This window comes from Grampus griseus, assembly GCF_964374135.1.
Source record: "Grampus griseus genome assembly, chromosome: 3".
Lineage (NCBI taxonomy): Eukaryota > Metazoa > Chordata > Mammalia > Artiodactyla > Delphinidae > Grampus > Grampus griseus.
In genome coordinates, this window is record NC_139019.1 from 45,169,948 (window position 1) to 45,185,508 (window position 15,561).

The following is a 15,561-nucleotide window of genomic DNA, read 5'->3' on the forward strand; positions in this document are numbered from 1 at the left end:
TAGACTTTTTTTTTTTTTTTTGCGTTACGCGGGCCTCTCACTGCTGTGGCCTCTCCCGTTGCGGAGCACAGGCTCTGGACGCGCAGGCTCAGCAGCCATGGCTCACGGGCCCAGCCACTCAGCAGCATGTGGGATCCTCCTGGACTGGGGCACAAACCCGCGTCCCCTGCATTGGCAGGCGGACTCTCAACCACTGTGCCACCAGGGAAGCCCTATTTGTAGACTTTTTGATGATGGCCATTCTGACTGGTGTGAGGTGGTACCTCATCGTATTTTTAATTTGCATTTCTCTAATGATTAGTGATGTTGAGCCTCTTTTCATGGGCCTGTCGGCCATCTGTATGCTGAGCACCCTTATTAGGCCAATCCCAGTTTCCATAAAAGTCCACCCACACCCAAGGGTTTCATGAGTTAGTAACTCTCCAAATGTGACCGGGTAGTGGGCGGTGTCATATGACAGGTCACATCACAGGGTGTACGGCCACTGGCCACGTTTCCCTCCCCACAGCCTCTCCAGACCACAGAAGACTTCTATCTTTGCCACAGGTACTCAGGGTCTCAGCTTCTGTCCCCAGACGTGTTTTGATGAATGCTCTTTGTTCCATGACACAATATTTGAAATGAGAGAGTAAATGTAATGTGTTTATTTTGGTAATTATGAAACTCTACAGAGTGGGAGTATTGGGTATCAAAGCCTCTTGTCCTCTAAAGCTAGGAAATGAGAGGGAACATGTCCTATAAAATCAAACATTTCCATTTCAGAGAGTAGCAACAGTGGGAGTTGGGAGAAAGTGAGTGGCTTGTGTATCATTTCAGTATAACAAGAGGAATAACAAAGACGATCATGGATGCTCTATTCAAGGACTTTACACGTGCCGGCAATTTTACTTTGAAGATCCCACTATTATTCCTATTATTTCTGTTTTCTATTTCTCCAATAGATGAGGAGATTGCAGCTTAGAATATTTAAAACAAAACAAAAACCTTGCCCAAGTTTGCACAGGTAACAGACCTAGGATTCCTTCTTAGGAATCCTGACCCAAGAGAGTGTGCTCTTTACCTACACCCACATTACACCAAGAATGTGGAATGCTCTTTTTCACAGATGTGTCTGCTGCACATACTTTCAGACCTGGTAGAAAAGAAGCGGAATGGTGTTTCCCTAGCTCTCTTCCCACTGTGATTATAAAGCCTGGGTTACCAGCAGCTAGGTGATCACCAGCACCCCAGGACTGCACTAATGACCCTCTGGCTTCAGCATCCATGAAGATGTACAGGAGCTACTGGGCAGGGCTCTGCTTCATGGCAGCTGTCAGGGTTGCATCACTGGAGTCTGGAGAGCTCTCCCAGCCACCGTGGTTCCCTTCACAGCGGACCTCGCTCGCACTCTTGTCTGTGTGATCTGGGTGGCCCCTTCACCTGCTGCTGCACAGCCCTCTACAGGCTCTCCCTGCCGGGAGCCCTCAGTGAACACACTAGGAGTTGGGGTGAAATGTAGCGTGGGCTGAGAACACTGGTCTGTGATACTAATAGGAACCAGTTTTATATGGTTTGGTAAAATTCATTTCCTTTTTCTTGACACTGTAGTAACAAACATGTATAGACATCAAAGGAGTTGCAAAAACCATTATAATGAACTTTAAAATGTATCAAATTTAGAGCATACCTCTCTTCAACAAAGGAATGGATATTCTTCTAGAAGCAAAGAAAAGAAGGACCCTCACCTCTTTCAATATTCTCTGTGATTGAAGGCTGAGACTTGTTAGTTTGATGAAGGGAAGAGTGAAGTAGCTGAGCTGCATGTCTGTAATTCTTGCTTTTAAAATTTTATTGGAGTGTAGTTGACTTAAAATGTTGTGTTAGTTTCAGATGTACAGCATGGTGGTTCAGTTATACATATACCTATATTCATTCTTTTTCTTTTCCCATATAGCTTATTACAGAATATTGAGTAGAGTTTCCTCTGCTATACAGTAGGTCCTAATCCATTTGGTCCAGGTCATGAAGGCACAGTCAGTACGCAGACAGAGGGATCAGGATAACAACCTACTGAAAAACAAGGACCTCCCCCTCTACTGTAGCTTCCTCTCAAATACTCTTAATTTCATCCTTAAAATGGGGATAAAAGCTTTGAGTTTTCTGTCCAGTACGGAGGGTGCTTGGAAGTGGTCACTCCCATTCTCACACAAGAAAAAAGATGAACAAACTGAAAATTAACAACTCTTCTTAGATCATTGGAAAAGTGGGGTCACGGGGAAGACTGCTGCCCTGCAAATTGGAGAGACAAATAGGCAGACACAGAGAATCACAATTTACTGGAATAGAAACCTTCACGGGGATCAGTACTAGGGTAGGAAAACCTAAATGTAATTGATGAAGAAAATGTAGACTGTAATTGATGAATTGCTGGAGGCTCAGTGTGGACAAGTCTAAGACATAAAGCTCCAGAGGGCCTCACACTTTTGTGAATATTACCTTCAGGAGGTCTGTTAAGTTCTCATAGTGAAGGTTGGAGAAAAATCTGCTCATGCTTCTGGCAGGGGACTGGGGAAGGTAGCCATTCTGAAATACACTCAGCATTCTGTTCCTCTAACGGGGGGTGCTAAGAGTTAGATTCTGAAATCTGGGGACAGTGAAAGGATGAGGTGTGATAATATGTGTAAAGCAGAGTACAGTGTCTGTAAGAGCTGTTGTTGCAGTTATTGTACCACTTTCCTGTGCATTAGCCAAGTGTTATCCACATGTACTAAAGAAGCTGTGCATGAAATAGAGGTCCAGACGCAGACTGAAAGGAGTTCTGTGAAACTGAGCTTGAGGGATACCCTTAAAACATAGAGCAACTTGCATCCTGGAAACGTTACCATCATTTGGCATACCATCATATACATTCTCCAGGAGTCCCAAGAAATATAGTAGTTAGTCAATCCCTGCTAACATAAAAGGAGACAAAGACGATTTCCAAATGCTGCCCTACTTTCCAGGCCCTTTACTTCAGAGGCCAGGGTTAGAGTTTAAGTCTTCTAGTGCCTTGGCTGCTTCCAATTCCCTGGACAGCATCCTTTCAGCTTGATGGTGATGTGTCCACAGTGGTACAAGTAGTGTTTATTGCTTCTCAGCTGGCTCTTGCCAGAGCAAACAGTAGCAGACACATGGAGAAACTGCTGGCCAGAGACTGCAAAGAGAATCACAATTCCAATCCACCCTGAAAAACAAACAGGGAGACAGGCAACCAAGCGCAGATGAGACCTTCACTACGAGAAACCACCAGGGCCCAGATGACATGTGTTTGGAAATCCTATCTTTTAATATTTTCCTTCTTGGTTTTAAAATTTAGTCTTTACTTTGGAGCTCTCAGGAATAACTCCTCTTATTACCTTTTTCTTTTCTTTTCCCCTAGGTAACAACAATTGAGATTTGAAACTACTTTACATATTTCCACACTTCCCATACATATGTCCCATCCTTGCTTTCACTCTTCCAATTTCAAAGAATTGCATTGCATTTTCTGGATAATTTACCCTCGTTCTTTCTCCCACTGACCCTCAGGATGTTATCAGTAATAGTAGATGGAACATAGTACATTTAAAATGACTTCTTTTTGTTTTTCTCATCAGATGCACAGATGGCTTAGTATAGTTTAGATTCTTAAGCACCCAAGGGAATCCCTGCAAATAATTTGCTTTTCTCATTTATTTGGAAAAGCCTAATGTCAAAAATTCTGAAGAAGGCTATGGTTACGTGTGTTAGTCAAAGGTAATCTGCTTGGTCCCTGGTCAGTAGGACTTCTGGGGAGACTAGAATTGAAATTAAAAATGACACATCAATTAAATCTATGATCTGTTCCCCTGCTACTGAACCAAGGCACACCTAGAGGGATAGCACAGTGGCTTTGCAAGGCACCAACTCCCAGAGGTTAAGGATTTGCTTCAAACTTGCTGAGTTCCTTAATGACATATTGTAGAGTTCGTCCATAGATTTATGTATTCAGCAAGGTAAAAAAAAATTTCATTGTGATTTGTCTACAAACTGATTAGCATTTTGATTAGCATCTTGAGGATATGAAATGCATACTGATCAAACTTAGGAATGAGACAAATCTGGAAGGGATAACTAATATTTTTGATGAAAGGACAAAAAGTTATCAAAACAGAATGGAATTGTAAATCAAAACAAACAAAAGGAAATGTAATAGAGTACATAATAAAGGTTGACACTTCCATTAAAAAAAATAAATTGCCGAGGCATAGGATGGGGTTAGGGGAGACCTATGTTTATAACAGTGAATGTGAAAAAAGTGCTGAGCATTTGAGGAGACTTTATTGTGAAGACAGATGTGACAGGACATGAGAATCTCATTTCACTCTGCAACGACCAGATAAATATCTGGAATATTGTGACCAATTGTAGGAACCATGCATGGGACTTTGACATCTGCAGAGATGTCCCCTTTAACCTAGAAGCCGTGTGGGTCTTTTCGGACATGTCCTGGGTGGAGAAAGGGGCTAAAGCAGTTGAGATTATCCAGGCAGGAGGAGAGAAAGCTTACGGAGCTGTGATTGGGAAAGGAATCAACTCTTTTGATTCATAGGCAGAATCTGGAGCACATGGACAGAAGCTACAGGGAAGTAGATTTTAACTCAAATCTAAGGAAGAAATTTATAACAATTGCAGTTGTTCAGCAATGAAATAGGCTGCTTCACAGCCTAGCAAACTTTCTGTCACTCGCTTTGAAGGGCTGGGCTAGAATACCAATGACAAGAGGGACACTTGGGGATGAGTAGGAAGGAGGGCTTCGCTGAAGAGTCTTTCCCACTCTATGATTCTTTTTTAAAAAATTAATTCAAGATTAATGCAATTTAAAAGGTTTCTTATGTATGTTTTATAAAATCCTGTTTGCTCTCTGGGAGGTTCCTTCATGCCCACTCCTGTTTTTATATTTTCCCATGAAAATTTTGGAGACATTCACATGACTTAGTATTTAGAACTGTTAGTAAATTTACATAGTGACTGTCTATATGTTCCTTTGACATTCATATGCTGTCAAATTGCTTCATCTTTTTTTTTAATTGAAGTATAATTGATTTACAATATTGTGTTAGTTTCAGGTGTACAGCACAGTGAATCAGTTATACATATACATATATCCACTCTTTTAGACTCTTTTCCCATATAGGTCATTACGTAGTATTGAGTAGAGTTCCCTGTGCTATACAGTAGGTCCTTATTAGTTATCTATTTTATATATAGTAGTGTGTATATGTCAGTCCCAATCTCCCAATTTACCCCCACCCCCAGTAACCATAAGATTGTTTTCTACATCTGTAATTCTATTTCTGTTTTGTAAATAAAAATTGCTTCATTTCTATTCTCAGCAAGATTCAGGCAGTCTACTTCTCCATTCTCTAAGCCAGGATTTATTTCATTATTCTAAAGTTTATGAAACACATATGTTCTGAATACACATCTTTGGGGCTCTCTGTGAATACTTTTGGGGATATAAATCAGGAAATAATTTAAAGAAACCACACACCATCTTCAAGAAGAGCAGGTTAGCAAACTCTTCTAATTCATCCCTTGGAGGATCTAGATCCACAAATCCACCAGCCTCACGCCCCATCATCCTCGGTGCTCCTACCACCTTCTTTGCTGCTAATACAGCTGGTATAATCTGTCCTTAGAATTGAACATCTTCTATTTCTCATGCTGGAGAAAACTCCAGTATGGTTTTCTCTATCTAAATCTCTACAATTACCTTTAAAAAGTACATACAATGGTGATGTCTATATTTCCTCAGGCTTTGGAGTTGGTCTAATTTTGGACTAGGACTTGTGATTGATAGTGGCTTTCTTTATCACATGTTCTTTCAAGGAAGCCTAGAAATCCACAGGACTCAGAATCCCACCTCAGGGTAATGGTAGGCTGTCAGGCTGAGAAAATGAGCAGCTCTAGGAAACTTGTAGAGTCTATTTTCTAACTGTGGCTTAGCTGAACATGCTTAATCCAGAATGTAGTATCTGGGCTGCTTCATATAAAAGATGGTAAAAGATCTTCCTAACAAAGGTCATTTGCAGGCCTGGTTGAACTTAGCACCTCCATAAGGGGGGGATCTTAATTGGTGAAAGGCTTATGTCTGTAGGAATAGGAATGTCAAATGAAATAGTTACCTGGCTTTCTGGGGTGTCAGAAGTCATCAGAGCAAGACATCATTGTTCAAACTGAAAGTCAAGAATTATAATCCTATTTTTGTTCTTGGTGGGCTGCTTGTGTTGGGGGAAGTTTACCTTAGCACGCAGACTCCAGGGCCAGAAAGGAAAATGATGATATCTGCCTGTTTTACTGGCCCAGTTTTTCCCACTGGCAGACAATCATTACAAGGTATATTTACTGAAGACAGCAGTGTGGTTACATGGACTTAAAAAGAGAAATGCTTCAACTTATATTTAATAAGAAATGAAGTCAGAATGTTTATTGCCCTTAAATTTCATAATATATACAGATTTTCTTTTTGCCTTTACTCTTGCTCATATTATTGTGTTCTCCTACTGGCAGTGAGTATTTGTAGAAAGGGAATACGTTATCACCCCATCTCCCCTTTTCTTTTTCCCTCAGTTGTCTTACACACACACACACACACACACACACACACACACACACACCTGATTTCAGCAACCAATGTGGTCTTAGATGAGACTAGGCACTATATACTGTTTCTAGCATTCCGCTATCTTCTGGGGCTTTTCTCTTTGCCATACCTCCAAGAGAAATATGTAATTATTAATCAGATTTTATAAGAAATGAAAAAAGACTGTCTAGCCTAGCACTGAGTAATAGAACTTTCTGCAGTTATGACAGTGTCCTGAACCTGCGCTGTCCAGTGTCATAGCCACAAGCCCCATGTGGCTCTTGTGCTCTTGAAGTATGGCTAGTGTGAGTGAGGAACTGAATTTTTAATTTTACTTAGTTTAAATATAAACAGGCATATGTGATTAGTGGCTACTGTATTGGGCAGCACAGCAATTGGCAAAGAATTCATAGCATCCAAAAAGGTGACCCGGTAAGTGCACTAATCACTGGGATTCACCGTCCTAAATGCTTCTTTTCTATATGGAGCCAAATGGTTCTTAGAGTAATGCTGCAGCACTTTTGATAGATGTGAAAAAGATCATCAAAAAAGATGAGGAAAAATCCATCTAGAGCATTTATAGAGAATAGATTATTCTCTATTCTTTGCTAGGCACTTTATATATCTGCTGTACAGATATATCATCTATTATTTTCTATTCTATCATCTATTATTATTTTCACAAGTGTTTCAAGTTGGGTAATAATTTTTTCCATTTCACGCAAGAGAGGAAACTGAGCTACACCAATTTAAAATAAAAAAGCAAAAGTTCCACAACCAGTAGGTGGTGGAGCCGAGGTTTGAACCCAGGTAGGGACCTTCATTAATGAATCTCACAATGAATATTTCCCACTTCAACTTTAGAGCACGTGTACATGTTTCCCTAGTTCTCACTGGGAACCGGGGCTGGGGGGCAGGGAGTAGGAGGCATTAAGAACATGAGCCCTGGCGCCACACCGCCTGATTTGAAACCCGCCTCTACTACTTACAAAGTATGTGAAATTGAGCAAATGACTTAGTATCTCTGAGCTTAATTGTCTCCTTTTACTATGTAAATAATAAAGGTACCCACCTATAGGGTGTGGTGAGGGTTAAGTAAGTTAACAGTTCCTGGCACCTTGTTTGAACCGTATGTATTTGTCATTATCATTATTTGAAAGAGATTGGTCATATATGTTAGGATGTTGATTTAACGTGATATAAATAGATGAAATAGAGATAGGCTTTGGGAGTTCTTCCCTAGAAAATAAGAGAGACTCTAATAATTTAGATGACTCAGGAAGAAACACCCTGCTGTTCAGCCACCTTGGTGTCGCCATCACTGGAATTACAAACTTTCAGAATCCACATGCCTGGCCAGCTCCTCATATCTTTGCTTTTCATGTTACATCTCCTTTTGTGTCTTTGATTCGTTCTGAATGCTGAGCAGTGACACACACCAACACAGCTGGAAAGAGCCGTAAGATTTGCTTTTCTGTCTTCCAGCAGGGAATTATTGCCATGGATACCAGCATCAGAGGAAGGCTGGGGAACTCTCTCAACTTGTCTCCTGAGTGGTCTGACATCTGTTTCTGGCAAGACCAATAATGAGTGTGCTGCTAGCTTCATAGCAAATGGGAGACTGATCCACACCTCTTTTGTTTTGTTTTGTTTTGTTTTACCACAGATGGCCTCTGCCCAAGATGCCAGGTACGGCCAGAAAGACTCCTCTGATCAGAACTTTGACTACATGTTCAAATTGCTCATCATTGGCAATAGCAGTGTGGGGAAAACATCTTTTCTGTTCCGTTACGCGGATGACTCCTTTACATCTGCATTCGTCAGCACAGTTGGGATTGATTTCAAAGTCAAAACTGTATTCAAAAATGAAAAGAGAATCAAGCTTCAGATTTGGGTAAGTGACTTTGAACTGATGGCATCCTTCAGTCTAGGGCATTGAACATATAAGTGTGTGAGGGAAACCTTTCTGCCTTGTTCTGTCCCCATGGGGTCTGTAAGCCTCCATTTCCAGGTTCTTTGCCACAGAACATTCTGTTTCAAAGGCAATAGAGTGTTGCCTCTTTAAGGTAGGGAGACTGAATTAAGCCTTATTGTCATTGATGCTTCTTAAGAGTCTTCAGAAGAAAGAAAATATAAATGTCTGTTTATTGTGGTAAAGAACACTCAACAGAAAGTCTGGCTCTGTCTTTTATGGTCTGTGTGACCCGGAGCAAGTCTCTGAATCCTTCTCTGCCACTTTTCTAATACACAAAATAGGCAAAGTAAATTTAGCCTTTTTAGGTTGCAGGAAGCAGCCTGCCCTGGTCGTTTTAAAGAAGGTAAACAACCAGATATAGAGAAAGCTTAGGTTTAGTCCCTTCATAAAGCCCCAGCTAAAATTTGAAAAGGGTCTATTTAATCTCCACAAACCTTGTGTTTTCAGCTCTAAGTGTTATGTTTACCTACCCAGACAAAACAAAACAAATAGGATATTTATTTTAAGTAGGGTTTTTCCCTAAGCAGAAGGTTCTCCAATAAGCTTTGAGACTGTGTGGCTAGCTTTGTGCCTCTCCTCACCCGCTGCAGAAGATCAGAGATTCCTTAACTAAATAGTTGGGATAAATTTAGGAGAATAGCAAGTGAGAAACATAAAAAGTGTGTGTGGGTACACGTTCAAGGTAATATAAGAGCTGAAGTAACAAAAAAATTGGTTATACCAAAATAGAGTTATGTAGTAAGCATTTTATGTACATCATGCAATGTATGGGTACAATGGTAGAATGTTTTTACAGTTAGTTTTGGTCTCCTTTCCCTGTTCATTTATACCTCTGCCACTCAAATTGATTTGAGCTTTAAAAAGGCATCTCCCAAGAGATGAGGTTTCTGCCTTCTTCTGAGACAATTCTGATGTCTACTACCATTTGGTACTGGTGCCATGGTTCATCTGTAGGACCGACGATAAGCCTGCCTCCTCAGATATGGAAAGCTGAAAGAAAGACAAATCTCAGAGTAAAACGTTTAAACTTTTTTTTTTTTAATAAAAGAGCCCTTAAGATAGCATTATAAATATTCCAGATGTCCTTTCATATCTTAAAGCTCTTAGGAGTAAAATTTAAAGATGCAGGTGTATACACAGGTAGGTATCCTCTTAGGCAGCTTACAAGAGATTGTTACTATTTTACTTATTCTAATTCTGGAGTCTTCCAAGTCTAATTAGAACTCAGAAAACAACTTGGGGGCTTCCCTGGTGGCGCAGTGGTTGAGAGTCTGCCTGCCGATGCAGGGCACATGGGTTCGTGCCCCGGTCCGGGAAGATCCCACATGCCATGGAGCGGCTGGGCCTGTGAGCCATGGCCGCTGAGCCTGCACGTCTGGAGCCTGTGCTTGGCAAAGGGAGAGGCCACAACAGTGAGAGGCCCGCGTACTGGAAAAAAAAAAAAAAAAAGAAAAGAACTTGGAAAAATAGGCCCAGCCCCCATCGCTGCTCTACTGGTCCCCAAAGACATTTTTGTTGGGAAGGGGGTCCCTCTTTAGATACTTTAGAAACACACAGCCCTGTTGATACAGACAGGAAGAGCTGTGTTTATTGCTTCACATTCTCTTCCTTTTGAGCTTTAAGCAACCAATTGTCATGTGAAGATAACTTTCATATCCAGGCTTAAGAAAGGTCCCTTAACTCTCAGGGGCTTTGTTGAATTGAAAATTAAATTAATTTGGTAACTACACATCGCCTACCTCTGCGACTATGTTCTTTCTGTTAATATCAAAGAAGTGTCATTCCTCTGTCTGACGGCTCCTGCCATATATCTTAGGGATGTTTAAAGGTGGTTGTTGTGATTGTTTAGGTAAAACATCAACATGGTGTATAAATTCAATCCTATAATCTCTAGCAATTTCTCAATTTAGGTTTTTGACAGAAATGCTTTGTAGAGGTATAAAATCATCTGTCCTTAATGTAAAACAGAAAAAGTTCAAATAATATACTTTTTTTGAGAATTATATTGTCATACTTACAAAAATATTTTTTTCCAAACCCTCAGTGCTAGTACCAGGCCACAGCTCATTCCTGTACTTTTCTTGGACACTGAAGTTCTGTTACTTCTGTCCAGGTCTTGCTTCTGCTTGAAAATTGCTCTTCTCTGAGCCAAGCAAATGCCAAATCAGGTCTCTGGGCTGCTTCTCCTCTAATACCTCCTCATGCTTCTCAATTTCCATAACTTCACTCAAAAGCCTGGGACATATAAATCTGTCTCTAATCATCCATAATCCAGCATTTTCCCAAAACCTCCAACTCTCTTCACAGCTCCGTCCAGCCTGGGACCTCCTTCCAGGGTTTTCATTCTCCCGTTCTGTGGATACCCACACTCCCTTCAGGGGTCAGCCACTCAGGAACCCTTCACCCAGACCTTCCTCAGTCACAACGGTAGTCTGATGGCCACTGTTTTCTTTGCAATCAAAAAATCTTATTTCTTCCTCTTAGGGCTGTTGGGAGCTCTTAATGTACCTGTGATTCTAGGGGTATGAAAATGGATTTTACACTACCATATACCAACTGGTCTACTATATTGTGAACCATTCAATTCAGTACTCTGCAAAGATTTTGTTCTCATTGAACTTGTAGTATAGTTGGAGAAAGAAATGAATACTCACGGAGTAACTATATATGTATGTCTATAAGCAAATATCAAATTGTATAAATATTATATGTAGCTAACATTTATTGAACATAGAACTATGCTAAGCATCATCTATACCTTATTTCTAATTTCCACAACAACCCAACTTTGTATTTATTATTATTCCTATTTTATCCGAGAAACCTGAAAGTCGGACAAATTAAATAGCTCGTCCAGGGTCATATGTGGCAAGAGGCTGGTTCCAGGCTAGGTCTATCAGATTCTAATGCTTTGGCTTGTTCCCCTTCACCATGCTGCCCTAATTAAGAAGTCTTCTTGAATATGGTGGTGGTTTTGTGAAGATGGTGATCTTAGGCAATGTATCCTGGGATGCTGAAGGAGATATTTTTAAAAGAGTCTGACCATCCCAATGAACTGAGTCATGCGGGGGGAGACAGGATAAGGAGCAACAGGGTGGTTACCTAAGTCTAGACATTCCCACAGTAATTCTAGGGGTTCTTGCTTTATGCCATAATGTAAGTATACTAGAAAATATTTAGTTGTGTACAACTTTTATTTTATGACTTAAACAAATTATTTATTTGGGACTGTATCTGGCACTGATGGTTTGCCGTCTCGTATTTAAATAACTGAACGTGAACTGTTTTTTCCAGCTTATAGTATCTTTATGCACTTGTATTAATGTGTAACGAATTCATTAAGGTATCCACAGCTATCTTAGCCTATACTATGATCTGTTTCTACGTGCAACACTTCTGACACCACATGCCGGGGTTTTCCAGACCAAGCAATTCTTCATTGCTATGCAGACACCAACTGGGTGTCCTGTAATTTAATACAATGTTGACACTAACTACCCAGAGTTAGCACAGATCCCACAGGTAAAGGGCTCAGTTCCATAAGCTTATCCCTCCCCTCCCCACCCCACTTCAGATATCAATCACAAATCTGGGTGCCCTGTGCTTTTGACCTCCAGGCTATAAACTCACAGGTCCCACAGTCCCACCCCTCAGGGTTGATAAGTTGCTAGAAGAGCTCACAGAATTCAGGAAGAGTTTACTTACTATTACCGGTTTATTATAAGGGATACAACTCAGGAACAACCAGATAGAAGGGAATCATAGGGCAAATTGTTGTGGGGATGGGTGGGAGCAGCTTCCATGCAGTCTCCCCAGCACTGTGATATATTCACCAACCCCAAAGCTCTCCAAACCTCACCCTTTCAGATGTTTATGGGGCTCCCATTGCATAGGCATGATTGATGAAATCCTTGGCCATTGGTGATTAACTCAGTCTTCGGACCCTCTCCCCTCCCAGAGGGCGGGGGTAGGGCTGAAAGTTCCAACCTTTTGATCACATGGTTTGTTCTTCTAACAATCATCCCCTATTCTTTTTTTTTTTTTTTTTTATATTGGAGTATAGTTGATTTACGATGTTGTAATCAGCCCCCATTTTGAAGCTATCTAGGGGCTAACCAAGAGTCACCTCATTAGCATGAACTCTGGTATGGCTGAAAGGGGCTTATTATGAATAACAAAAGATGATCCTTTTTCCCCCATCTCTTAGGAAATTCCAAGGGTTATAGAAGCTCTTTGTCAGGAACCAGGAGGAAGACCAAATATGTATTCCTTGGTCTATCACACTATTATATATCTCAAAGGAAGAGAAGCAAAATTGTTTCATAGTAATGAAAACTGTCATGAATTAGTCCAATGCGTTTTTACCTTAACCAAGACAGGCTACAGATATTAACATGACTCTGATGACTCTATTTTAAACTGCCCGTAAATAGAACTGTTTCCAGGTTAAGAAATGAAGATATATAGTGGGCTAAGTGATTTGACCTTACCTTACAGTTAGTGCCAGAGTAGAGTCTAAAATCCAGGTCTCCTGCTAGCTAAGCCAGTCCAGTTGCTAGTACACCAAGTTCACTCTCAAGGTAAGTGCTGTGTTATGACAATTGGGATAAATCTCATACCTGGTTGCCAGTGTTGCCATCAGGCATAGGAACATCAAACTTGAAGCCAGATTTCAAGTAGTATTTCTAAAAGGTCAGGAAGAAAGAACCTGGGTGGGAAGACTGCCCAGTTTTTCTACTTGATGGGTTGCTTTTTGCATGTGCTGTGGGGGAAGTTTCTGAGACCACAAACTGGATTTTTAACAGTCCACATTTAAAGAAAGCTTTTAATGGCTACTACAAACATTGACATTTCTTTCTGGCTGTGTTACGCCTCCTCTCTGTGGAAGTTCACTACTGCCTTGGAATAAACTTGTCTAGAGAAATAACATCGTTCATTTGTACTTAGTTACAAACCTTATTTTCCTTTAGTATATTTATGAATCCCTCTGTCCTTCACTACATTAACATTTCTTATTGCACTTTTATTTTATTATCATTTTTATGATTCTCAAGTCAAAAATTTTAAGGTGTCAAGTATTAGAGGTGGTTCTTTCATTTTCTGTGTCTAATGCTGTTAAGAATATATTGGAGAAAAATCTAGCATGGGTTTTTCACTTTGCTTAGAGCAAAATATTTCACAATTGGAGTCTGTAATATTTTGCTTCTAATTTAAAAGTAGTTTAGCTTTGGGAAAGGCTATGTAGAGTGGATTTCCTCCCAATAAGAAGATTGAAAAATAATATAGCAACCATTACTAAGAATATCTTAGTACTGTATTTATTTTCAGTGTCTAGATTACTACTATATGAACTATGACGCCTATAGCTATCTGTAAAGTAAAGAGTGCTGGTAATTCTTGAAACTAGGCTGTGTAGAGAGCCAGGTTTGACAGTGTGGTTCCCCTGAATAAAAGGCAATTTCCTTTGTGTAAAGAAAGCACATGGACAGAGTGAAGTAAGTCAGAAAGAGAAAAACAAATACCGTATGCTAACACATATATATGGACTCTAAAAAAAAAAAAAGGTCATGAAGAACCTAGGGGCAGGACGGGAATAAAGGCGCAGTCCTACTAGAGAATGGACTTAAGGACACAGGGAGGGGGAAGGGTAAGCTGGGCCAAAGTGAGAGAGTGGCATGGACATATATACACTACCAAATGTAAAATAGATAGCTAGTGGGAAGCAGCCTCATAGCACAGGGAGATCAGCTCGGTGCTTTGTGACCACCTAGAGGGGTGGGATAGAGAGGGTGGGAGGGAGGGAGACATAAGAGGGAAGAGATATGGATATATATGTATACGTATAGCTGATTCACTTTGTTATAAAGCACAAACTAACACACCATTGTAAAGCAATTATACTCCAATAAAGATGCTAAAAAAAGAAAGAAAGAAAGACAGCACATGGGTCTCCTTTTTCAGTTGGATCTACATTGTTCAAGTCCAAAAATCAAGGTTGACTCTAACTAATGAAAGACTTAGCTTGAAAAATTTGTAGCTTAGTTAGAGAATATAGGTTTAAAGTGAGCAGAGGGCAGGTAGGCAGAGATCACTGTTTCCTTAGGAATTAGAACTAGCATTTTATCATTTTTGCATTCTCTTTTTCCCACCCTCACCCTTCACCACTCCTTGTCTTTTCTCTCCCTCCTTCCCCTTTCCCCCTCTCCTTCCCACCTTCATTTCTGAGCCCTGGCCAGCCTGAGTTAATAAGAAACATCTTCAGTGTGTTCAGAGGTCAGGGCTGCCGCATACAGATGCACATGTCGTGCACTGGACGAAGACACCAACCAGGGGTCAAGTGAGGCTGTTCTCCACCCAGAGCGCCACATGCTAAGCTGTGCTCAGTTCCAGGAAGGGGTGCCTTTTCTTTTTCACAAAGGTGTCATCTGCTGTCAAGCATGTGCTTCTGGTCCACGTGCAACCAAAGGGAATTCTGATTCCCATACAGCAACCATATACATAGGCGGTAGCTATATCACAATCTTATGCAGAAGATGGATGAGTAAACAGAGAATACAAGCCCTGCTTCCCCAGCCCAGTCCTGGAGGAAGACGGTATTTTAAAATATAGGTTTTATTGTTATTTAGGTGTGGCGAGGCCCACAGGTCAGGAGACAACTGCCATTGAAATAGTAGTTCGTTATGCTCACAGATTTTAAGAGAAAGACACATGGGCTCGGGGAGAGGGGCACTTGGAGTGAGGGGAATCCCCTGCATGGGTCAGGAGGCAGAAGGAGGGGCGGGAGGAATGTGACAAGAGCCTCTATTGTGGTTTCTGTATAAGGAATGGGCCAGGCAGGGTAAACAGGCTTAGGACTGGCTAGTTTGAATACCTGCAGCAGACCCTGGGGCATAAAGACTTCCCTAAGTTGTCAGGTGCCTGGGGTAATTAGGGCAGGTGGATAGTGGCTCATAGTGTGAGAGCC

The 15,561-nt window shown here is 40.9% G+C and overlaps 1 protein-coding gene across 1 annotated transcript in view; it reads left to right on the top strand.

Moving 5' to 3' along the window:
• Positions 1 to 15,561, top strand: part of RAB3C (RAB3C, member RAS oncogene family) — a gene marked incomplete at both ends in the record, with an annotated part of 299,155 nt that overhangs the window by 18,500 nt on the left and 265,094 nt on the right. Inside the window, one exon of the mRNA XM_082652069.1 lies at positions 8,289 to 8,516. Coding sequence (XP_082508195.1) covers positions 8,289 to 8,516 — 228 coding nt within the window. The remainder of the gene's footprint in view (positions 1 to 8,288; positions 8,517 to 15,561) is intronic.